At 47.5% G+C, this 24,152-nt stretch overlaps 2 protein-coding genes across 3 annotated transcripts; both read left to right on the top strand.

The window, feature by feature from the left end:
* The first annotated feature begins 1,198 nt into the window (after window positions 1-1,198).
* On the top strand, window positions 1,199-5,637 carry LOC118217411 (histone chaperone asf1b-A-like). The gene is made up of 4 exons (XM_035399380.1): window positions 1,199-1,797; window positions 3,256-3,371; window positions 3,839-4,015; window positions 5,080-5,637. Exons 1-4 carry the CDS (start codon window positions 1,689-1,691, stop codon window positions 5,269-5,271), a joined length of 594 nt encoding a protein of 197 aa, XP_035255271.1. The 5' UTR covers window positions 1,199-1,688; the 3' UTR covers window positions 5,272-5,637.
* Window positions 5,638-9,245: 3,608 nt separating this feature from the next.
* Window positions 9,246-23,978, top strand: LOC118216144 (cAMP-dependent protein kinase catalytic subunit alpha). 2 transcript variants are annotated; one of them, XM_035397178.1, is made up of 10 exons: window positions 9,246-9,866; window positions 18,306-18,367; window positions 19,650-19,778; window positions 20,101-20,199; window positions 20,503-20,585; window positions 21,078-21,204; window positions 21,415-21,510; window positions 21,926-22,048; window positions 22,137-22,301; window positions 23,495-23,977. In XM_035397178.1, exons 1-10 carry the CDS (start codon window positions 9,821-9,823, stop codon window positions 23,618-23,620), a joined length of 1,056 nt encoding a protein of 351 aa, XP_035253069.1. In that variant the 5' UTR covers window positions 9,246-9,820; the 3' UTR covers window positions 23,621-23,977. The 2 variants fall into 2 exon arrangements, with proteins under 2 accessions (XP_035253069.1, XP_035253068.1); XM_035397177.1 differs by lacking the exon at window positions 9,246-9,866 and adding an exon at window positions 15,736-16,146 and having other exon boundaries at window positions 23,495-23,978.
* Window positions 23,979-24,152: the final 174 nt, after the last annotated feature.

Here is a 24,152-nt window from a genome sequence, read left to right as displayed (position 1 = left end):
TCATTCAATGATTTATTTCTGATTATTGTACATTATTACATTATTAATAGTGCTCACATTTCTCCTGACTCCTTGGAATGGGCAGTGATTCATAGACTCATCCCACCGCTGGAATGTCCATCAGTGTGAGGGAACACAGAGGAGAATGTACATCCTTTGAAACATCTGCTGCCAGCTACTGGTTCTGTAGTCCATTAGCTAAGCTGCACAGTCATTGGAGGAGTAGGCTACACTACATGAGCAGTAGACACTTGCAAACTACTGACACCTGATCACCCGGAGCTGCTCTCCTGTCATGAGGCAGGGAAAACCCAGCAAACTGTGGTCTTCCCACGAAAACAAAATCTGCAACAAAGGGTCTGTACTTGTGTCTCCTTATAGCTAATAACATCTGTTTGTGTGCTTGCACGTGTGTGTGTGTGTGAGAGAGAGAGAGAGAGAGAGAGAGAGAGAGAGAGAGAGAGAGAGAGAGAGAGAGAGAGAGAGAGAGAGAGAGAGAGAGAGAGAGAGAGAGAGAGAGAGAGAGAGAGAGAGAGAGAGAGAGAGAGAGAGAGAGAGAGAGAGAGAGAGAGAGAGAGAGAGAGAGAGAGAGAGATGCTTCAACTTTTCCCTCAGGGTTGTGTAGTGTATTTCCCACACACTTAATCGCAATCTCTTACTGGCATGTAATAGCATACTGTACTGTGCTTCCCCTCCATTTCCTATTTTAGCATTGCAGGGCTTTGTAATGATAGTATTGAAGATTGCTTGTTTTTGAGTATTTGCTGAATTTTATGCCTCTTAAATGTTTGTTTTGGAGAGAATATTGTCCTGATTCTCTCCTACATTATTCGAGATATCACTCTGTACCTGCAGAGTACTTTTGCAGTTTTGCATGCAAGGTTTCAGTTGGACGTCTGTCTCACACTTAACGAAATGGCGTAGTGTGAGTAGACCGCCGGACCCAACACCTCACTGTCATGAAAGTGCTATCGGTTAAACCGCTTATTTTTATATTTTGAGCCAGATCGAGAAGCCTATATCTTTAGACATACGACACCGAGAGAGCACATGCGAATTACTTCTTATTGACCTTTTAAATGAGCGCGTGAGCTCATCATTTCTAATGTCATTTATCAGAGCATCGCGATACTGGCCAATCCACGTCGCGAGAATTCGGGTTTACAGAATATTCTTGTCCAATCCGCACGAAGCCTCAAGCAGCCGTCCTTGACATCCGGTGGAGCCTTCTGTGAACATACTGGCGGGAGTGGGTATTTATCCTCTCGTAATTAAATAGTAAAGCCGATTTTAGGAATCTTTCGAACTTTGTTTTGCAGTTTAATTCTTCAATGAAAAGCTTTCTGAGTCAAACCTACCAGATAGATTCCTTAATTGCATTAAGAAAGCAGTTGCGTGTGTAACTACACCCGAGACTCATTTTAACAGCGATCAACGACAATAAATGCCCACAGCTGGCTGTCTAGCTAACACTACTCAGACCCTCGACCCATGCAGTTAAACATAATAAACCCTGTCGGCGTAAAGTTAGCAAGTTAATTTGCGGTAAAAGTATTTGGCGTTTCCGGGATCAAAAGGAACTAGACCTGAAAATTTGGAGGGACATTTAACTTGCCACCTTTCGAAGATAGCTGGTTTGCTAGCTAGCTATTTTGTAACAGTTCGTCGGTCTGCTGGTCGCAGCTGTAATGGCGAAGGTACAAGTGCTAAACGTTGCGGTTCTGGATAATCCGAGTCCTTTTGGAAACCCCTTCCAGTTCGAGATCACGTTCGAGTGCATGGAAGATCTGCCCGAAGGTAAGAACTTGGACTTGGCGTAGACGGGTCTGTTAAAAGCACAACACTGGTGGTGTAACAGTGAAATTGTAAATTTGGGCATGCTCCAGTGTCCGTGGTAGTTATCGTACAGCACGGGTGCGTGAAATGGCGGGCCCGGTGGATGTGCTGATAGGGTTGAGGAACGGTTCCCTTGCCTAAGCAAGTTCAATTACATAATATCGGTCATTTTTACACAGTTTAAAGTTTTAATGACACCCTCGTATAAATTAGCGTATGTTTTAAAGTAATGTTAGTGTGTATATATAATATATGTAGCAATAAAAGCTTAATGTTAATAAGTTTGCTTGCTTTAGACCGCGTCAGCAAGACTGAAGAACGAGCACGTTGGTTTAGTTTAACTGGCTAATTGTTAGCTGGATACGCGTACTGTAATTTCGGTGTAACTGGTGTAAATTGCAAAAAAAAGAAAAGAAAAAGTGGCTTGCTTGTTATCATTAGTTTTGACATGCAATGCAAATGTGCTCACCTGAAATTAGCTAGATTTGGCTGTAGGAAGACACGTGGTATTGTGCATACCTATTGTACGTATATAATATTTATACATAAATACTGATCGTGTTACTACTAACGGTTGTGACCCTGATGACTTGGCATCAGCGCTGGTCATTTAAAATTACGAGTCTACGCAATTCGCTTTGGGTAAGAGCGTATGCTAAATGCCTAGCTAAATGTAAATGGATAAAGGTGGGCACCTGAAGATAACGTTAGAAGTATAGAAGTGCTAGATTGCTTCATGCTATTTACCTAGGTATGTAGCTAAAATATTTCACTTCCGTGAAATATTTTACTTGAAAAATATTGCGGCAAATCAATGTTTATGTGTTTTAATTTTGGCGCCGGCGGGGACTTGAAGTAAGCGAGCGAAAAATTGTGGCGTACCCGCCCCCTCGTAGCAATTGGCCGGTTTTGACACATGGGCGGTTCTTTTTCGCGTAGTGACGAACGCAAGTGGTTCGCTGCTTTATTGCAAGTAGAATAAAATTTTGGGAATTTTCTGGAAAATGCAATGTGCTGTTTGTGGATTTAAAGCGCAATATGCCGCGACGCTGTGTTTAGCAACGACAAAACGGCATTTCGCAGTGCCTGCGTGCTAAATCACAGGATGGATGTTTAGTTTTTACACAAACAAAAGAAAACGTATGCACATCAATAATGCAGGTGCACGGCCTGACACGCCTTAAAAATGGAATGCAAATCGCAGTCTTTACTGAATGCCATACTTTTATTCGCAAGACATTTAATAAAATACCACACATGCTGTTTTGTCACAGGATTGATCCTTACTAGTTGCATTTATAAAGTCTGTCTTTAATCGAGAGGGTAGCACTACTGTTTCAAGCTGTACTGAAGCTGGTGCCATCTGTGGGTGATGGTGCGCAATACTGGGATTTGACTCTCGGGGTTTGCTCATCTCAGATTTGGAGTGGAAGATCATTTACGTGGGTTCGGCAGAGAGCGAGGAGTACGATCAGACTCTGGACTCCGTCCTCGTGGGTCCAGTTCCTGCTGGAAGGCATATGTTTGTGTTTCAGGTGAGGTCAGCCTTGCACTGTGTGCGAGTGCATGAATTCTGGGTTGTGGATTTGGTCAAGTTGGAAATTTGATCTTCTTTGTCTGTGTACACTTTCCCTCCCCCCCCCGGCCCCTACACCATTGGTTCCAAAACTGTGGCTCTCAAGAGGGCTTGAGTTCAGTTGCAAGGAAGGCTTGCTTTATATGATACACACTCCATTGACAGGCTAAACGCTTCCGTTACTACATGCACTGCATGCATTACAGTGTACATACAGCTATTTTTGACATAAAAAAACAAAAAAAAGTGGTTTAATTGCATATGAGAACATACGTTGTTACATTTTTATAAGGTGCGGGGCACAGTAAATGTACTCATTCGCTGAGTTGTGTGCAGGTTCAGAAATTTGGGGATCCACTGCCTTATACCCCTCTCTCCCTCCCCCCGCTGGCGCCCCCCCCCCCCCCCTTTGCCGTGTGCTTGCAGGCAGACGCACCAAACACAGCGTTGATCCCGGAGAGCGACGCGGTGGGCGTGACCGTAGTGCTGATCACCTGCACCTATCGCAGGCAGGAGTTCATTCGCATCGGTTACTACGTCAACAACGAGTACACGGAACCCGAGCTGCGAGAGAACCCGCCCATCAAACCGGATTACGCACAGGTGAGCATGTCCGCCGTTCCTCACCTGTCCTCACGTGTGTGTGTGGTACTGTGCTGTTAAGAAAAGTATTTGCCCCCCCCCCTTCCTGATTTCCTGTATTATTGCATCTTTGTCATGCTGAATGGTGTCAGATCTTTAGACAAAAATGTAATACCTTATTATCCTTGATTATAATAGGAAATAATAGGTCCTCCCTGGGTGGCTCGTGCTGTCAAAACGCTCATCTTCGGTTGGGCGATTAAGGCCTCACTGCCAGTGCCGGCCAACCAGCAGCCCAGGCAGGGAGCGTTTCAGTCAGCAGGTTTCCCTTGCCTCAGTGCACATAAGTAACACTACTGCTTACTCCTCTGGAGGAAGTACTGTGCGGCTGCCTGCTACAACGAAGCAGTAGTAGCTGTAAAAACGCGTTCTGGAGGATAGTGCGTGCTTCTTCCGCGCTGGGCCAAATTGCGGCAGCTTGGAACTCCTAATAGGGGTAAAAGAAAAAGGGGTGATTTTAAAAAGCAGTTTAAGACGATTATCCGTCTACATCCACAATCCATCTCAAAACCTTGGTGTGCATGCTGATTGCGCCGTTTGTACCCGCATGCGACTAACTTTGCCACATGAAGAATGCTTAAATAAAAAATGTTTAAAAAAAAATATATATATATAAAGCGTGTCATTTGTAAACTCGAGCTGGATGGCTGACATGACGTGTGTGTTTTTCACAGATAGTCACTTCTGATTGGCAGACCACTGTTCTATCGCACTGCCGACTGGTTAAAATGTAAAAAATCAATTCGGGCCGTAAACATGGTGTACGGTCTCCAAATTGTATTATTTGTTTTCTTTGGTTCTTTATTTCAAAATAGCTTCTTTTTTTTTTCTTTTTTTCAATGACTATTTTGATTACATTAGGTCTTTAAACCTCTTAACAGCCATTGGTACGAAGAGGCCAATTGGACTTACAGTCTGTAAGCAAGTGTTCTTTAATTGTCTCGTTTGGAAAGCTGATCTATGACCTCCAGATCCGGTGTTGACCTCTGACCTTTGAACTCCCTTACCTGCCCTTCTCTCATTAGCTCCAGAGGAACATACTGGCATCCAACCCACGTGTCACACGTTTCCACATCAACTGGGAAGGCTGCCCTGAGAGGATGGAGGACTCTGAGAATGTGGACCCCGCCCCCAACACCATGCTTCCCCCCTCTTGCCCTCCTGGCAAAGCCCCATCCTTAAACCTGATGCCCGATAACTCTATGGACTGTTTATAGGAAAACATCTGCCAACACAACTAGGCATGCACAGGCACAACATCTATGTGCACACACACCCTACACACCCATGCAGACACACAAGCACTCTCACACAATTGCAGCACTTAACATTCTGTGGCTTTAAAGCCCTGTCTGTCATCAGGTTGGTGGGGCCTGGTCCTCCATACCTGCAGGGGGCAGAGCCCTCCACAGAGGATAGAATCTGGACTACAGCCTAATGCATCTGCTGTCAGTACACACAGTAATTTGATTCCTTTCAGTGAATTGAGCCCATTTTTCTATTTTAAGAAGAAAGTGTAAAGCTTTTATTTTGTTTAATTTACTGTCATTGTAGGAAGATCCCAAATGAAGGATTACGATGAATGGGTGTCTGTGTGTCTGTCTGTCTGCCTGCCTGCCTGCCTGTGTTAATTCACCAGCCACAACCCAAACAATCATGGGTTAACTCTTTCCAACCTATCTGTAATAATCAGTGGTCAAGTCGACCTTTGAATTGCAGTTTGTCTGCTTTTTACTGATTGGATCGCCAGGCCGTGCAGCGGTAGGGGGAAGTAAGCTGTGTGCATTGTGGGATAGGCATCTGTACACTGAATGGGGGGGGGGGGGGGGGTATTCCAGGGGGGTTGGGTGGGGCTAGGGGAGCGTGATGAAGGTAGGAGTTTGAACCCTCTTTCTTCTGCAACCCTCCCCTCCCTTTTTTTGGGGGGTGACCCTCAAAGGGCTTCCATACCTGTGTTATGTTTCTGGGTTAGTGTCGTGACACCTGGGTTCAGTGGGTCATGCTGTTGTCAGGAGCTCAGAACCACACACCGGTGCTGGCATTTTGGGGTTGGCTAACTGAGAACAGATCTTTGGGGGAAGAGATGCTTCATTTTTTTTTTTTTTTTTTTTGTGTATTCTGTATATACATTTTTCTTTCTTTCAAAAATGAACAGACCTTTTTTGTAATGTGCTGTATTGTAGTGAAAAATAAGCTTTATAAAATCTTAAGACAATGAAAATAAAATATTTGTTTTTGTTTTAATACATTTTTTCTCATCGTTTTTTTAAACTTTGAGGGTAGGAGATTTGGTGGCTGGCTGGTGGAGCTGTGTAGGGAACTGAATTGTAACCACTTTCATGACCTTTTTTCACCCGACCAATTTAACTTTTTTTTTTCTTGTCATCCCATTTTGGAGCAACCAGTTAAATTCAGACTACCTGTCCAACCACATGGCTTCATCGTGGTTCCATGCCCTGTGTCCTCTCGCGTCTCCAGACATTTAAAGTTCTTTCAGCGTTCACCTGCTGTGATACACCCACCCCTTCCTGTGACCTAACAGATTGATTACTGAGAGTTCACGTTAAAATCGGAAAGGTTCTGTTGTGTGTAAATGTGTTCTGCAGACGTGGTGTCTGTTTGGTGGACCGTTGGGTGTATGGGGGTTGTGCGGTGTGACTGCAATGCATTGGGTGAGTATTTTTGGTTCACTTGGCAAGTTGTGTGTTTGGCAGACTGTGTGGTGTGTACGTGCAGGAGAGCATGTTTGGCAGGCCGAGTGATGTGAAAATGTCTGGTGAACTGGGAAAAGGAAATGAAATGTTTTGAAAGTCTTCCACTACAGCGAGGCTTTCTCAGCCAATCACTGAGCGTCCTTCCACAGCAGTCTTGTCTGCCAGATACCAACGGTAGAAGACAGGGGCTGAGGACCTGAAGGCTAGCCCTGCACAGAAGCACAGAAATAAAACAATGAAGTCATATGATTCAGTAGACTCCACAGGGCTGGGGCCGTGGAGGGTAACGTGACATTCACTGTGTGTGTGTGCGTGCGTGCGTGCGTGTATACACATGTACTCGTGTGTGAGTATTGCCATGTTGCCATTTTTTAAGAATATCTGTGTGTATTGGGGGGCTGTTGGCTGTATGCATAGTTATCTGATGTTGAGACAAGGCCCCTTTTCCCTATTGGTCGACTGTGGAATGGTTGTAAGCATAGTAGAACAGACTCCCTCCCTCAACTGTACATCAATTGATTAAGCCTATTCCCATTGTGAATAGTGAGACAATCTCCGGCTAAATTCAGTGAATTTGCAATATGCTTCAGAGACAAGATAACAAACATTAGGACTGGCGTATCTTAAAAAAGTGAGCAGAGAGTGTATTTTTACGGACCCTACCTTTCCACCATATGTTTGCTTATAATATTTTGCAATGGTTAATGGGGACCTGCTTTTTGAAGTTGTGAGAAAACTTAACCCTTCGATGTGTATGCTTCATCCTATCCCCACTTTCTTTTTTTAAATAAGTATTTACCTGTTTGGGAGTGCCATGTCAATGGTTCACTACCAACTGAACCTAGGTGTTTTCATCGACAATGATCTGAGATTTGAGGCACATATCCAGAATGTGACCAAAACTTCCTTTTACCACTTGAGAAACATCGCTGAAGTCAGACCTGTTCTCACTCAGAGAAACTAATGCATGCTTTTATCATGAACAGGCAGGATTACTGTAACACACTATTCTCTGGGCTTCCTAAAAAGGCGTTAGTTTAGTTACTCCTGCAGCAGCATTCTGAATGATATGTATTAGGAAGAGAACACCCGGTACTCCTGTTTTAAAGTCCTTACACTGGTTACCCGTTCGTTTCAGAATTGATTTTAAGATTGTTTTCATTCGTTTTTTAATCTGTCCGTGGACCTGTCCCTGAACATATTACTGAACTGCTTCCTAAATATGTCCCAAGCAGAGCACTCAGATCCTCTGACTACTTTCTTTGAATAATTCCTAAATCAGGGACTAAATGGTGACTATCCAGGACTAAAACCTATGGTGAGGCTGCTTTCAGCTCATATGGCCCTTGCCTCTGGAATAGTCTCCCACCCTCTCTAAGGGCAGCTGCAATAGTCAACTCAAGGCCCACCTTTTTAGTCTCGCTTTTACCTATGAGCATTCATTGACATGTCTTTTTTTTTTTTTTACATATGTATCTACTTATTTATTTACAGTCAGTCATTCTTTTGTAGCATTGTTTTATTTTTATTTTTTTATTGTTTTATAGGGTTGTTATTTGTTTTATTACTTGTATTGCTTTCATTGATTTTTTTTTTTTTTTTACAATGTAAAGCACATTGCATTGTATTTAGTTTTACAAAATGAGCTATACAAATAAAGATTGGTTGACTGATTAAGGTGTAATTATAATCAGATAATGATAACTTAATTAAATCAGCTAATCATGTCTGGTGTTCACTGCCACCTCACCTTTTTGGCCTCTGGAAAAAAAGATGTGCCCATGTGATGACTTGTGTTAATCACGCCCAGCCAAAATTGTTAGCCTTCTGTTTTCCTTGACAACACAGTGGTTGCCACTCCAAACACGGAGAGCCAGTTAGTCGCCCTCTGGGCTATTATCGTTTGAATTATATGAACCGAGGGAGCAATACCTAGTGCCTTGATGTTTTTTTGTCTCGCTCAGTGAATTGCCCTCTTTATTTTTAACATGGGTACGGCCTTGAAGTGGAGAATAACAAATCAATGCCTTTTTAATATTCTGGAGTCGTAGAGTCTCCCCGTGCCTTAAATCCTGACCAACTTTCTAAAAATAGTCTGTCGTTGACGTCACTCGGCCAATCACGGATTAGCCGTGCGGGAGGGGGGGTCGACGAGGCCGTTTCGTTTTATAGGCCCTTACTCTGATAACCAATCTAAATTCAGCGAATGGGACGGTTTCTAGGTAAGGCTACCGATAAATCTCTCCCGACGAGCCAACCAAAATTACTGAATGGGGAAGAAGGCGTGGCAATAAAAGGAGGAAAATAATAGGTGACGTCATTCACTGGTCTGTGGAGGCGGGATAATCGTTGTTGACAGGCACCCATTTACCAATGGAAATACCTCAAATGCCTGTCATCTCGACAACTGACCAATCAGCAACCATATTCTGCTGTCTCTCAATTCCTCTATTGTATGTGCCCTGGCCTATAGGGCCTGCGTGGAGGCGGATTCTTCGTAAGGCTGGAGTTCCTTCAGCCCTGAGTCTGAGGATTAATGGGGGGGCTGCTGATTTGGGCAATTTGTAATCGGTACTGGATTCAGACAGGGCATCGGAACCGGGGTTGGGACAGGAAGGGGGTGTGACCAGTTTGGAGCAGCGGTCACAAGAAGCAGCCCGAACAGGGTTCTAGTTCTCGAAAAAAGCGGAGAGCCGAGGGGGCCTCGGCGGGGGCTGCGAGGAGGGACAGGCTAGGATAGGAGATCCGGACCGGGTTCAGCGCACTGGACTCGTCCCGGAAAGCAGGATAGCCGCAGAGAGGTAGCGGGAGAAAGCAAGCTAGCTAGCGAGCTCGCTAGCTGGCTAACACCCGAAGTATTGGCCTGTTTTTTTCCATAACAATTTAGGAAAAACTAACTAACATTAGCGAGTGGGAAATAAAACTAAACGAATTTAAGTTAGCAGCAACGATTAGTTTCAAGATCACCCCCAGAAACCTCGGACCAGAAAGACCCCCGAAGAGGACGACAGGGTGATCCGAGTTCAAGGGATCCCCTTCCCGGCCTGCAATCATGGGCAACGCGCCCACCGCTAAGAAAGGCAGCGAGATGGAGAGTGGTGAGAATATTTGTGTATATAAATACCTTGATTACACCAGGACACATAACTTACATTGACGATACACCGAACATCGCTAATGCACTCTGAATTCAAATGTATTGCATTCGTATTTTCGTATTTAATCCCCTGTTATTTGTCATTTGACAGATAGCTAGCTTGTTTGCTACATCCGTCCATATTAGCCAGCCTGTAGCAAGCTACAAGTGTAGACAGGAAATGGATAGCAGGCAAGGTTGTATGCTACCTAGCTACATGGTTTAACGTTTGTACCGTGACATAGCGTTTGAAGCAAGCTTGATATCTATCTTGCTGACTGGCTGGCTAATACATAAATTAGAAACACAGGTGGCAGCATATCGTACATGGCCAAATGACCGTTTACCGTGATTTTAGGTGCCCGGAAATACTGTGTGTGTGTAACTTGGATGGGTCCTAGGTGACTCGTCCATAGATAATCGGTCCTGTTTTCGTACCGAAGTGAGGGTTAAAAGATTGTTACTCATGACCTGCGGTGTCTGTAACTTAAGACAGTGAGAAGTGGTTGGCCTGCTACACGGAATGCTAGTTTGTTGGGAATGCAACTGATTTTTTTTGTTTGAGCCCTTGTCACATGAACGTACTTCTGATTGCCCTATCAAAGGCTTTGGCGATCAGACGGAAATCCACGGACACGCACCTGCAACCTGAAACCCCCCCCCCCCCCCCAAAAAAAAACAAAACACAAACACATTGATCTCGGGTTTCTGCTTGGATGGCGTGTATTTATGCACTGATTGAGAGGGATAAATGCAACGCACAATATCTCCCAATATTCTGTTATTGCTGTTGTACTATGAAATGGCATATTTCAGGTAGTTTGTCAGAGGAAGATGGTGAATGTCAAAGAATGTACAGCCTGTTATATTACTCGTGTTTCTGTGCATGCGTTTAAATTTGAACCTGTCCAGAAAACAAATGGTGGAGCGTGGCTGACTGGGGTGCCTCTGTGTTGTTGTTCTTGTAGACAAATTTGTCTGGCTTTTGATGGAGTCTCATTTCATGACTTTACAACCTTGTGAGCAGCTTTGCAGATGAGGACAGGCATGCACAGGTTTTCCCTTTGGAAATTTAACCCCACGAAGAGGGGGACTGGAGCCTGGATTTCAGGATGGGGCGATGGAGCCCTAATTGGCTGCTGGTGAATTCTTAGGACAGGTCCAGAATGGCCCTTTTACCCCTCCCTGGCTGCTGGGAGGAGGCAATGTGGTCCTGTTGCCTCTGGTCAGTTTTTAGGCTGGCATGATGGTGGCTGGGGACCCCATGGCTGTATGATGATGGGTGCTGGGCTGGGCTGATCAGGTGATGTCTGTTGGGGAGAATGGTGTGACAGAGTAGGGATTTCCAGCTGCTCACCTGCCGGCGTTCACCAGAAAAGACTGGTGCACGACGGTGTGTGCTGTCCTTACCTGCAAGCTGTGCCTGTGCGTGGCCATGCGAATGAGTGTACCTGTGTGAATGAGCGTACCTGTGCACATAACGCATACTGCTCTGTCGGTGGAGGCATAAAGCCAGGGATGCTCTATGGTGGGGAAGCCACTCAGAGGCACCGATAACAGAGGTTCTCTCACAGTATCATATGCATCTGTGATTTGTGGTGATTATTCTAGTTTTCTACCTGACAGGCATTCTACCTGTCCTCAGCAGTAGATGGCTTATTGAGGGGGGCTCAGTGGAAGGAAGTGGAGGAGGAGGAGGAGCGGTGAGGAAGGCCTGCTTAGCCCCAGCTGCTGTTTACATGAGAGAGTTCCTTCTTCAGGGAGTTTGAGCGGGTCGTGGTCCTTATCCCCCCCCCCCCCCGGTTATGGAAACCTGTAAAACTCGGGCGTGACGTGCAAGCGGGAGGAAGTGCGATTGTCTGCTGCTTCTGCCTTTCCTCAGGGGCCAAATCCCGAGGTTGCCAAGTCTCTTGAACATCATGTGATGCACAGAGGCCTCTCCAAACAAACAGCACTCTGTGTGTGGCTCTCTCCTGTTCTGCCATTGGCTGAGTGGCCGTTTGCTATCCTCTTCCACCATGGGTTAGGCCAGGTCTTATTGTGGGCGCTCCTTTCCTTTTAACGGTTACTTCCATCACAACCCACAACAGCAACATCTCCCTCATTCCCTCCAGTAAATGTATTGTAGTCCCTGCAGTACAAACAAATGCATACATAAGCAACCATCTTGCTACTGAAATAATATTTGGCTATTACATATAGCCTTTCTGTTGGCTTATATTAACTGTATTTTTGTTGTGCTGGGTTTGAAAAACCAGGAAAATGAGTGAACCATGAAAGCAACACACTTAATTGTCAGTAGCTAACTGGCTTGGCATCATGAAAATGGGAATTCGCTGCTGAGATGCCAGAGTTTAAGTTAAGCAGGCTAACAAATGTAATTTAACTTATCATGATGTAGATAGAATGTGTATGTTTGTGTGTATATATATATATATATTTTTTTTTTTAACCCTTGGGAGTTAACCTGTCCTTTTTTTCAAAGTGAGAAAAGAAAGTCCCAGGTTCTTTGTTAAATGTTCAGTGTGATTGCCTAGACATGTAGTAAAGTAATTTACACTGGAAATACTAGACAAAATGATCTGAAAATGCACTTCAAAACTAGCTACATGTGATGAAGTCATTGCCAGCAAAATTCTACAGGTCTTCACGGCTACTGACTGATTGGACCCAAGTAGCTTAGTGGTGGGGAAGCTAATTAGCCTTTTCTGTGCATCAGTTCGTTCCTTATTTTGTAGCAGCTGAAATATACTAGTTAATTGTGTGATGTTTTTGAATACCAAATTGATGGCTAGCTATATCACTATATCACTCAAAAATAAATATTTTCACAGTGGAGTGGGGTTGCTAGCTACTTGTTGCTGCCATTAGCTTACTAGTAGAAGCTAGCAAGCTAGCGCAAATCACTATTTATCCAACGTGTAGCTAATAAGAATTGATTTCATAATTAAGTAGCTGGAAATCTCATGCACAGTCATATGCAGCTGGCTGCCTGTACACTGATGAAACGGTGTACTGGCTTACATAGGGAGGCTCGTTTGGCTAATGCTAGTGCTAGCAAACTGTCTTTGTTAAATTCTGCTTTGAATGCTAGCTTTTCATACAGTTAGCATTCAAAGCACACATGAAATGTCTTGTGATTAGTTGAACAAATGGCTGGTTATCTTTAGTAGTCAAATACGAGATGTGTTGTCATGTAGTGCTAGCTAACTCCTGTGTGGCAATGTTTGTTTTGTTACAAGATATACACACTGGCCCATTCATTTATCTACAATAGGGGGATTGCCAGTACATAGAACTATATTTTTTCAGTATTTTATGATATAGCCTAGATTTTGAATTTTTGTTCACTTAAAGATCATGTTCAGTATTAGTCATTGATGGTGACATGGTTGATTTTTATATTGAATTGTTTGCGTTCATTCTGCTTGTAATTACTTGTTCTTTTTTGAATCAAGGTTTATGGCCACGTCATGGTTAGGTCCCCTGTGAGATAGCACTGCAGTTTTCATGATCAAAGAGTCTTTGTATCCTATGTATATAGTCCTATGGGATGGGTCATGTGTTCTTGTTATGTTTTTCCATTGGTTAGCATAGCTTCTGGTCTCCTGCCAATCGGAGTAACGGTGGCATTCTGTATTTCATTGGTTGGACCACTTTCAAAGATTCTATTCCGCAATGTAAACCAAAAATAATTGTGTGCAGTTGAAGGTGATTGCGAAACCGTCCCTCTCGCTCAGCAGCCAAGGCACTCCAATCCAACGGCCTGAAAGTCTCTTGCTCAATGGCTCGCTGTTGTTTGGCCCGTCTCTCAGGCAACCTGCTCCTCTTCCTCACCCGGCATTCACACGGCGAGAAACTCAGTTGATGGGTTGCTCAAGTCTGCTACGGTGTGGGTTGGGCAAGAGCTTTCCGTTGTGTCCTCTAAGTGATTTTTTGCAGCCAGCTACACCTTTTTGATGAAGAAAAAGAAACTTTCTATGTTAAAACTAGCTAGCTAGCTAGCGAGACGGATAAAGATAGCTCGCGCGAGAGGTCACTAGCTAGTTAGCGATGTATCCGTCTGCTTGCTAGTTAGCTAGCAGTGCATTTGTATCTATTTATATTTATCCTCCTTGCCAGTGAGAGATGGCTAGCTAGCCCGCTAGCGAGAGAAATAGATCGCTGGTTGATTCGACACTACAACTGGAAACTTTCCGGCCGTTCCAAACAAGCTTTCAAATTTTCCCTGGCAACGTCAGCCCCGTTGCTAGGGCCGCTCAGGTTCATAGAAAATTCATGGCCACTGGTTGACTAGGCTTTGTGAATGGGGTGTTTGCTGCCTAGGCTCCCGTTCACTGTTGTCTGCGATGTGCTCAGCCGCTTCAGTTCAGATGGAGATCGGACGTGCCGCCAGCATGGTGGATGTGCCCCTCCCTTAAATTTGTACGTGTGTCCCGTTGCGGCCACGCCCCCTGTTCTGGGTAACGTCCGGTTGTGTCGGCGAGCTCAGCTCGTGGCTGCGCGCTCTGTCAGTTTGAGAAGGTGCTGGCGAACACCGGCTCTCCTTCCGAAACGCAAGATGTCCGCTGCTGCTCGCTCCTTTCAGCTGTACGGTCGGTCTGGCGGTTGAGCTGCGCAGACGGGGCGGAGGGTGGGGTTGGGGGTGGGGGGGTGTGCAGGCAGGATGAATATGGGCCACCCAGTGACCCGAGGGGGTCGCTGGTGCGTGAAACGTGGGCGTCCTGCCGACTCGATCCCTCCCTCCTTGGCCAGTACCGCGGCAAATTACATTACCAGCACAGTTTTAGGTTCAATTCTTACGTTTAATTCTGTGCATTAGTTGCTTGCAGCCTCAGTTTCTCTGAGAACATGCGTCTGGTGTGCTTGTTTGTGTCTGTTTTTTTTTGGTCTGTGCATGTGTGTGTGCGTGTGCGTGTGTGTGCGTGCACGTGCGTGTGTGCGTGAATGCGTTCTTGCGTCCATGCTCACGTGTGCGCGTGCGTGTGCGTACGTGTGGCCTGCGTTGGGACACACGCTCTAGGTGGAGCTTCCACAGTGGGCTATAAATATCTCCCTGGTTCCCAGTCCACTTTGTGGCCGCTTGCATAACAAAGACAAGCCTGTTTATGAGTGGCGGCCTTCCTATCTCCTCTTAACGGGACGCCCATTTTCTGGGGGCCTTTTCGTTTTTACCCTGCTCCGCACTCCTCTGGCCTAGTTAGAGTGCGGTACGACAGTAATTCGCCTCTTTCAATTTTCCTTTCAACGCCATCATCATGGCCGTCACTCTGCTGTTGTTTTATTGGCTTCCTCTTTCATTGCATCACTGCCGTTAGGAATATCGTCCAGTCCCGTAGCGCCTCATGGAGGTGCCTGACAGCGGTTGGCTGGCCGGCAGCACTGGTACTGTGAGTTGAACCAGTGCACACTCTTAGGAGAAAAAAAATAAAGGTCCATTACCATGCTGTGCAATCACTTATCCCGGGAACGGCCCAAATTGCAGCGCCGTGTGGATCTCTGTGGCTGCCGGGCTCTCTGGTTCAGTGTGCTGCCAGCGTCCAGTTTGATGTGACCCCCCTTTTTACTCAATCCAGTTCAGTATGCTCTCTTTCTCGAGCCAGTTCAGTGTATGTATGTATATATATATGTGTTTTTTTTTTTTTTGGTGAAACCAGAGGTGCCAAGCAAGGACCTGTCCTTTCTCTGTTCCTTTCTCTCTCTCTCTGTCCTTCCTCTTTCCCTTGTTTTCTCTCTGTCCAAAGATCAACATAGACATTATTTGTGACATTGAAATGATCGCCCTTCACCCCCCCCTTCCACACACACACACACACACACACACACACACAGAGCGAGTGAGAGAGTGCGAGAGCGAGCGGTGCGTAAATATTGGTAGAAAGGCGAGCGAAGGTTGGATCGATCCAAAAGTTTTAAGAAGGAGCAGAACACAGCCCTACTCTGTGAGCTTTAAAACTTGAGAGGGTGAAAACTGAAGGACTGGTGAACGGAGGAGGAGAGACGAGAGGAAGCGTAAAGGACGGGTGGTTGGAGAGAGGGAAAGGCTACGGAGCTGGTGAACGGGGAGCGCGGGGGACACGGATCGGGAGGGGTGAAGAGGAGCAATGGGCCCTCGGGAGTGAGGAAGAGGCAGCTGGCCGAAGCAGGGCTCATGTCTGAGGGGGTTGCTGAGGGGGGCGCTGAGGGGGGCGTTAAGGCTCAGGAGTCCTCAGGGGGAGGAGAGGCCCCGCCCGATGCAGACGGTAAGGGTGGTGCGGGGTGATTCGCGACGTCAGTTGGTAATATGCGCGGCGGTAGGGAGGGAATGTGGGTCGGGAACTTGCTATGCTGTGTTTGTCGAGCGCAAGCTCTGTGGATGTAGTATTGAGGGTCCGGAGCAGACTGTGTGGGTCAGGAGCAGGTTCAGTGTGTGGGTCAGGAGCAGGTTCAGTGTGTGGGTCAGGAGCAGGTTCAGTGTGTGGGTCAGGGGCAGGTTCAGTGTGTGGGTCAGGAGCGGGTTCAGTGTGGATCAGGAGCAGGTTCAGTGTGTGGGTCAGGAGTAGGTTCAGTGTATGGGTCAGGAGCAGGTTCAGTGTGGGTCAGGAGCAGGTTCACTGTGTGGGTCAGGAGCAGGTTCAGTGTGTGGGTCAGGAGCAGGTTCAGTGTGTGGGTCCGGAGCAGGTTCAGTGTGAGGGTCAGGAGCAGGTTCAGTGTGTGGGTCAGGAGCAGGTTCAGTGTGTGGGTCAGGAGCGGGTTCAGTGTGGGTCAGGAGCAGGTTCAGTGTGTGGGTCAGGAGCAGGTTCAGGAGTAGGTTCAGTGTGGGTCATGAATAGGTTCAGTGTTAGTCAGGTGCAGGTTGAGTGTGTGGGTCAGGAGCGGATTCAGTGTGTGGGTCAGGAGTAGGTTCAGTGTGTGGGTCAGGAGCAGGTTCAGTGTGTGGGTCAGGAGCAGGTTCAGTGTGGGTCATGAATAGGTTCAGTGTTAGTCAGGTGCAGGTTCAGTGTGTGGGTCAGGAGTAGGTTCAGTGTGGGTCATGAATAGGTTCATTGTTAGTCAGGTGCAGGTTCAGTGTGTGGGTCAGGAGGAGGTTCAGTGTGTGGGTCAGGAGCGGGTTCAGTGTGTGGGTCAGGAGTAGGTTCAGTGTGGGTCATGAATAGGTTCAGTGTTAGTCAGGTGCAGGTTCAGTGTGTGGGTCAGGAGTGGGTTCAGTGTGTGGGTCAGGAGCGGGTTCAGTGTGGGTCAGGAGTAGGTTCAGTGTTAGTCAGGTGCAGGTTCAGTGTGTGGGTCAGGAGGAGCAGATTCCATAGCAGGCTGGGAACCCTCATCTCTCCCAGGATTAATCTGCCATGCGAGTGAAGTAAACAAGACCGTATTTGAACTTTGCCCTGTGCTCTTTCCTCTGTGTATGTGTGTGTGTGGGCGTGTGTGCGCTTGCGTGTGTGTGTGTGTACGTGTACGTGTGTGTGCATGTGTGTTTGCGTGCGTGTCTTGGTGAGAATTTGTGTGTTTATGTTGGGGAAGCGTGCTGCAGTGTAAGCCTGATATGGATGATGAGGAGCGAGGAAGAGGAGCAGAGGTCTGCGATCGTCCTGCGCTCCCTCTGCTGGGAGCCCTCAGACGCATACGATGCTTCAGTGCTGCGCATGTGCCAGCGCTAGTGTGCATGCGTTAGCGTGCATGCGCATGCATTAGTGTGCATGCGCATGCATTAGTGTGCATATGTTGCGCGCGCCAGTGTTTGCGTCTGACTGTACACCAATGGAGAGCATCGATGTGCATTTGATTTGGCAGTGTGGTGTAGTGGTTAGGGAGGCAGACTTGTAAGTGAGGTTTGCGGCTGCAGGTTTGAATCCCACGGGTGTGGGGCACTGTCCCTGTGCACCTGGTCTTTGTGGTTAAGTTTGTACTGTTGGTTGCTCTGGATAAGAGCATCTAAAAAAATGGCAGTATATAGTAGTTTATGTAGGCGTGAGTTCTGGGAAAAGTAACATCCTCTTTCTCCCCCTGCACAACTCCAGATCTCTGTATGAAGTAATCGCTCGCTGCACTCAGATCTCCATTTACTCGCGCATTCGGGCAGGAAAATGAACTTCCAGTAATTATTCTTGGGCTCTTTTATGTGAACGTTGATGAGAAGATAAAAGTGGATTTATTTTTAATTAACTAACGTATGAATAATGTCATTTTGAAAGTAATATTTCACGGGTGTCACGGTCGACCTGGCCTGCACATTAATCGTTCTCTTATCCTTTGCGTGTGCCATTGTGTGTTCAAGCATGTATGCGTGCAAGCGTGCGTATGTAAGTGTGTGTGTGTGTGTGTGTGTGTGTGTGTGTTTGCACTGGGAGGAATGTCCTGTCTCTTTGCTTGTTACCCCATTTGCACAATCGGCTGAACTGATGGTCTCCTCTGTTCTTTACAGTGAAGGAGTTCCTCGCAAAAGCCAAAGAGGACTTCCTGAAGAAGTGGGAGAACCCAGCACAGGTAAGCACGCACACACGCGCGCACACACACACACACATGTCCTGACGGAAGCGGAGAGCTCACTGATAGGTGGTCACTCTGCGCACACCTGCATTTCCCCCCCCCCCCCCCCCCCCTTTTCTGGCTGCTTCCCTAGTGAGCAGCAAATGCGTCACAGGTGTCCCTCTAGGGGATGGACCAAATGATCAGTTCTTTCCAATGGTCCATCCCCCCCCCCCCATTTCTCACTTTCCAGGTCTCTATTTTTTGGAAGTCCATCACAGTGTCGTCTTGGAGGAGATTTTTAATTCTCCTCCTGAGGAGACCAGGTCTGCTGATGTTTTTGGTAGACCTCGATGTTCCTTGTCTCCTGTAGGTCTTGCTTCTTTTCAGTGCGTGACATGATGCATCTCTCTGGGTCTAGACCTGGTCAGATTCGCACTGTAAAGGGTCTGGGGATCTGCCAGTCTGTTCTGGGTCCAAGTCTGGTTATCAGCAGTTCTGTTTGGGTCTGTATCATTAAAAAATTAGTTTATGTACGTCAGGTTTGGGTAGGAAATTCACACCTCCAATTTGAGTCAGGTTTTTGGCCCCTGCTCCCCTACTGGCTGTGAGCACTGTGCCTGTTCTAGCCACGCCCCCTGCCAACTATAAGTACAATGTTTGCCTGTGGTAGCCACGCCCCCTGAAGTCTGATAATACTGTGCAGGTGCATGCCAGCCTTTTTCATCCACATTTAGGAGCACCATGCCATATACATCAATTCACATGTTTACTCAGTCCGTTTTCTTTTTTATTTTTCATTCTCCCCCCCCCCCCCCCCCCAATGATTTTGACGTATGTGCTCAGTTAAAGGTGTGGACATAGCCTGCGAAAGTGTGCTTCGTCTTAACAGTTTCCAGGTTGCAGAGTGTATCGAATGATGGAATGGGCTGAGGCGGTCCTGTCCCCTCCCCATCCCCTTCCCCACCCCCCTACTGCTCCTACCCTATGTGATAATTCATTTTTATGGCTTGTTAGGGATGTCATCTCTACGTGTGAGAACTGTATTTCGGGTGTTGTTAGCGCAGCGCTAGTGTTGCAGACGCACTCGCTGGTCTCGTTGCTAGCCGAGTTTGGCACTTTTGCTCATGTAACCCGGAGGCAAGTGCACCACTGCTCTCGTACTCTGGAAGCCACACTGGATAAGATTGCCTGCTTGCATGAATGTAATGTGAATGTGAACACCGTGAGGATAATCTCTGAATTTGTCCCTGTCTAGCCCTGAGTGCCGACTGTTTTAATCTCCCCCCACCACCTGCAGAACACAGCGTCTCTGGACCAGTTTGAGCGGCTAAAGACCCTGGGAACCGGCTCTTTCGGTCGCGTCATGCTGGTCAAGCACAAAGAGAGCGGTCAGCACTACGCCATGAAAATCCTCGACAAACAGAAGGTGGGTTTTGGGCTTCTGGAGGCGGGGCCATTGGCCACAGCTTGGGGGGAGGGGCTAGAGAGATGTCACAAAGGTCACACGTCTTATAGTTATAGTGATGATAATAATGAAGACTTGTGTATATAGCGCCATATATAGTGCCTTTATCACACTCAAAGTGCTTTACAGTGATGACGGGGGAACTCTCCTCACCCACCAGTGTGTGGCACCCAGCTGGGTGATGCACAGCAACTGTGCTTCTCTGTGGTTTTTGTGTGAATAAACGGGGCCCCAGTTTTGCACAAACCTGGCCAGGCTGACCGCGGCCGTCCTCCCCCCTCAGGTAGTGAAGCTGAAACAGATCGAGCACACGCTGAACGAGAAGCGCATCCTGCAGGCGGTCAGCTTCCCTTTCCTGGTCCGGGTGGAGCACTCCTTCAAGGTATGAGCTGTGTATGTTTGCGTGTGTGTGTATGTGTGTGTGCACGTGTGCATGCATGTGCGAGCATGCGTGTGTGTGCACGTGTGCGTGCATGTGTGTGTGTGCACGTGTGCGTGCTTGTGTGTGTGTGTGTGTGTGTGTGTGTGTGTGTGTGTGTGCGCGTGCGTGTGTGTGTGTGTGTGTGTGTGTGCACGCGTGCGTGTGTGTGTGCACGTGTGTGTGCTTGTAAGTATAGTATATAAAAATATAAAAATGCCAGAAAAGCTCCATGAGAATGTAAGTGTGTGTGCGTGCCTCCCTCAGGACAACACTAACCTGTATATGGTGATGGAGTATGTCCCCGGAGGCGAGATGTTCTCACATCTACGGAGAATCGGCAGGTTCAGGTAGGCTACTGACCCCTGACCCCTGACCCCTGACCCTGTCCCTGACTGCTGATTTAACCCAACAACCAGCCCCCATTCACCCCGCTGTCCTCTCACACAATGACACACGTCTCATTCTCTCCCCTTCCTGTGCTTATCCATTTCTCTCCCCCTCTCTCTCTCCCCCTCTCGTGCTCTCTCTCTCTCCCTGTCTTGTGCTCTCTGTGTGTCTCTCCCTCTCTCTCTCGTGCTCTCTCTCTCTCTCTCTCTCCCTGTCTTGTGCTCGCTGTGTGTCTCTCTCTCTCCCTCTCATACGCTCTCTCTCCCTCTCTCGTGCTCTCTCTCTGTCTTGTGCTCTCTGTGTGTCTCTCTCCCTCTCTCACGCTCTCTCTCTCTCCCTCTCTCTCTCACGCTCTCTCTCTCCCCCTCACGCTCTCTCTCTCTCCCTCTCTCTCTCTCACGCTCTCTCCCTCTCTCTCTCACGCTCTCTCTCTCTCCCTCCCTCTCTTGCAGTGAGCCCCACGCCCGTTTCTACGCTGCTCAGATTGTGTTGACCTTTGAGTACCTGCACTCTCTGGACCTCATCTATCGAGACCTGAAGCCTGAGAACCTGCTCATCGACCAGCAGGGCTACATACAGGTGTGTTAGGCAGTGCTTCCTTTCCCAGGCTCTTGAATTCACCTCCACGTGGCTGCCATTTTGGCGGGCGTCTCCTTGTCACGTGTTGGGCTGTCACGTGCAGTAATGCGCCCGCCCGCCCGTCATCCGCTCTCCTGCTCGTGAGTTTGGGGACGCCGACTCTTTTTAACCCACCGTCGTCTTCCCCTCCGGGCCTCTCTTGTTTCCCAGGTAACAGATTTTGGGTTTGCCAAGCGAGTGAAGGGTAGGACCTGGACGCTGTGTGGCACTCCGGAATACCTAGCCCCCGAAATCATCCTGAGCAAGGTGAGCGTCTGCTGCCCCGCCCCGCCCCGCCCCGCTCCAGGAGCCTGTACTAGTTGGCACACTACACACCTGTAGTGTAATTGTGTGCCCACAGCAACGAATCTGTCCAGTAATTCATCAGTGGAGGAACTTGGGGGCATTATTGTTTAAATACTGACGACTGCTTCTACTGTTAACATGGGACACTTCTTCTCAGTCTGTGTGCCTCTATGTGTGCCTGTCTCTCTGCCTGTGTTCTCACCTCTCTCTATCTCTCTCTTTCTTTCTCTCCCACTCGCTACCCCTCCCTCCCTCCCTCACTGCCCTTTTCCCTCTCTTACGTTTCTTACTACGCCTCTCCCTCTTTTTTTTTTTTTTTTTTTTCCCCTCTATCCCCCTCTCCCCTCTTCCTGTTACGCCCCTGCCACTTTCGCAGGGTTACAACAAAGCGGTGGATTGGTGGGCCTTGGGCGTGCTCATATACGAGATGGCGGCGGGGTACCCCCCCTTCTTCGCCGACCAGCCTATTCAGATCTACGAGAAGATCGTCTCTGGGAAGGTGGGTCCCGCCCCTCCGCCCCGACGACGTGTTACAGGTGCGTAGCGACCGAGTGCGCAGACGTTACGGGTTGCCCTTGCCTACGCAGGTACGGTTCCCCTCCCACTTCAGCTCGGACCTGAAGGACCTCCTGAGGAACCTGCTGCAGGTGGACCTGACCAAGCGCTTCGGGAACCTGAAGAACGGGGTCAACGACATCAAGGGCCACAAGTGGTTCTCCACCACGGACTGGATCGCCATCTACCAGAGGAAGGTGAGCGGGGTGGGGTGGGGTGGGGTTCCCGGCCACCGTCTAACTCTGGTCATACACGGGTTAACTTTACATTACATTACAGGCATTTATCAGAAGCTCTTATCCAGAGTGACTTGCACAACTTTTACATAGTATCCATTTATACAGCTGGATATATACTGAATAAATTCAGGTTTAGTACCTTGCTCAAGGGTACAACGGCAGTGTCCTGTCCCGGGAATTGAACCTGTGACCTTTAGGTTACAAGACCAGCTCCTTGCCCATTATACCACACTGCCGCCCAGAGAGGTTAAGCCAGGCAGCCAGCAAACTGGGGTTTGAGAAAGGCACTATACCAGTGAATTGTTATTGTTATGAACCCCGTGCCCTGCTGTCATTGGGGCGAGGGAGCAGGCCCATGGGCTGTAGTGATGTAAGGAATATGATGTTGTTATCATGGGCTGTAGTGATATCAGTATGATGTTGTTATCATTGGCTGTAGTGATGTAAGGAATATGATGTTATCATGGGCTGTGGTGATGTAAGGAATATGATGTTGTTATCATGGGCTGTAGTGATGTAAGGAATATGATGTTGTTATCATGGGCTGTAGTGATGTAAGGAATATGATGTTATCATGGGCTGTGGTGATGTAAGGAATATGATGTTGTTATCATGGGCTGTAGTAGTGTAAGTTATATGATGTTATCATGGGCTGTAGTGATGTCAGTATGATGTTATCATGGGCTGTAGTGATGTCAGTATGATATTGTGATCATGGATTGTAGTGATGTCAGGAATATGATGTTGTTATCATGGGCTGTAGTACTGTAAGTTATATGATGTTATCATGGGCTGTAGTGATGTCAGTATGATATTGTGATCATGGATTGTAGTGATGTCAGGAATATGATGTTGTTATCATGGGCTGTAGTAGTGTAAGTGATATGATGTTATCATGGGCTGTAGTGATGTCAGTATGATATTGTTATCATGGATTGTAGTGATGTCAGGAATATGATGTTGTTATCATGGGCTTTAACAGCCCCATGTGTGCACGTTGGTGGTTTTGTCTGAAATCACTGAATCAACATTTTTCAAAGGGAAATTAGTTTTACAGCGTATTTCTGTCTGTTAATTACCTTAATTTTTATTTATCCCCCTTTTCCTGCCATACCTCCATCCGTGTGTGTGTGTGTGTGTGTGTGTCTCAGGTGGAGGCTCCCTTCATCCCTAAGTGCAAAGGTCCCGGTGACACCAGCAACTTTGACGACTACGAGGAAGAGGAAATCCGGGTCTCCTTCACCGAGAAGTGTGCCAAGGAGTTCGCCGAATTCTGAACCCAGCAGGAGAGAGAGAGAGAGTGAGAGAGAGAGAGGGAAGGAAGGAAGGAAGGAAGGAGAGTGAGAGAGAGAGAGAGAGATAAGAGAGGGTGTGATGAGCTCGGTCTGCCAATCCCATCCGGCAGCAATGCAGATCAACCATTAAGGGAGGAGGAGGACCTGAAGGAGAGGGGGGGAGACTTCCGAGTGAAGATGGCACTGTTGCTTTTTCTGTCTCTCGCACGTTTCTTATTTATTTTACCACCCCCCCCCCCCCCCCTTCCCCGCCTCGTGTTTATAGAGCGGTATGGGGGATTACTCTGACCTTTCACATCCTTTTTTATGGTGGGCATGGGTAGGGGTGGGGTGGTGGGGGTGGGGGTGGGTGGGGGGGGGGGGGGGTGTTCACAGCATTTTTGGTCATTGCAGGCTCCAGTCCAGTGTTGTTATGTTGTGGTACTGAATCATGGTCTTTATTGTGGATGGGGTTGTCCAGCACATGGAAGGGCTTTGTCTTGGTCTCTGTGGTTTTGTACATCTTTGCCCCACT

Source organism: Anguilla anguilla, chromosome 17, assembly GCF_013347855.1.
Source record: "Anguilla anguilla isolate fAngAng1 chromosome 17, fAngAng1.pri, whole genome shotgun sequence".
In the NCBI taxonomy this organism is placed as follows: Eukaryota; Metazoa; Chordata; class Actinopteri; order Anguilliformes; family Anguillidae; genus Anguilla; species Anguilla anguilla.
Note: the sequence above shows the minus strand (reverse complement) of the source record. Positions and strands in the feature narration are given on the sequence as shown.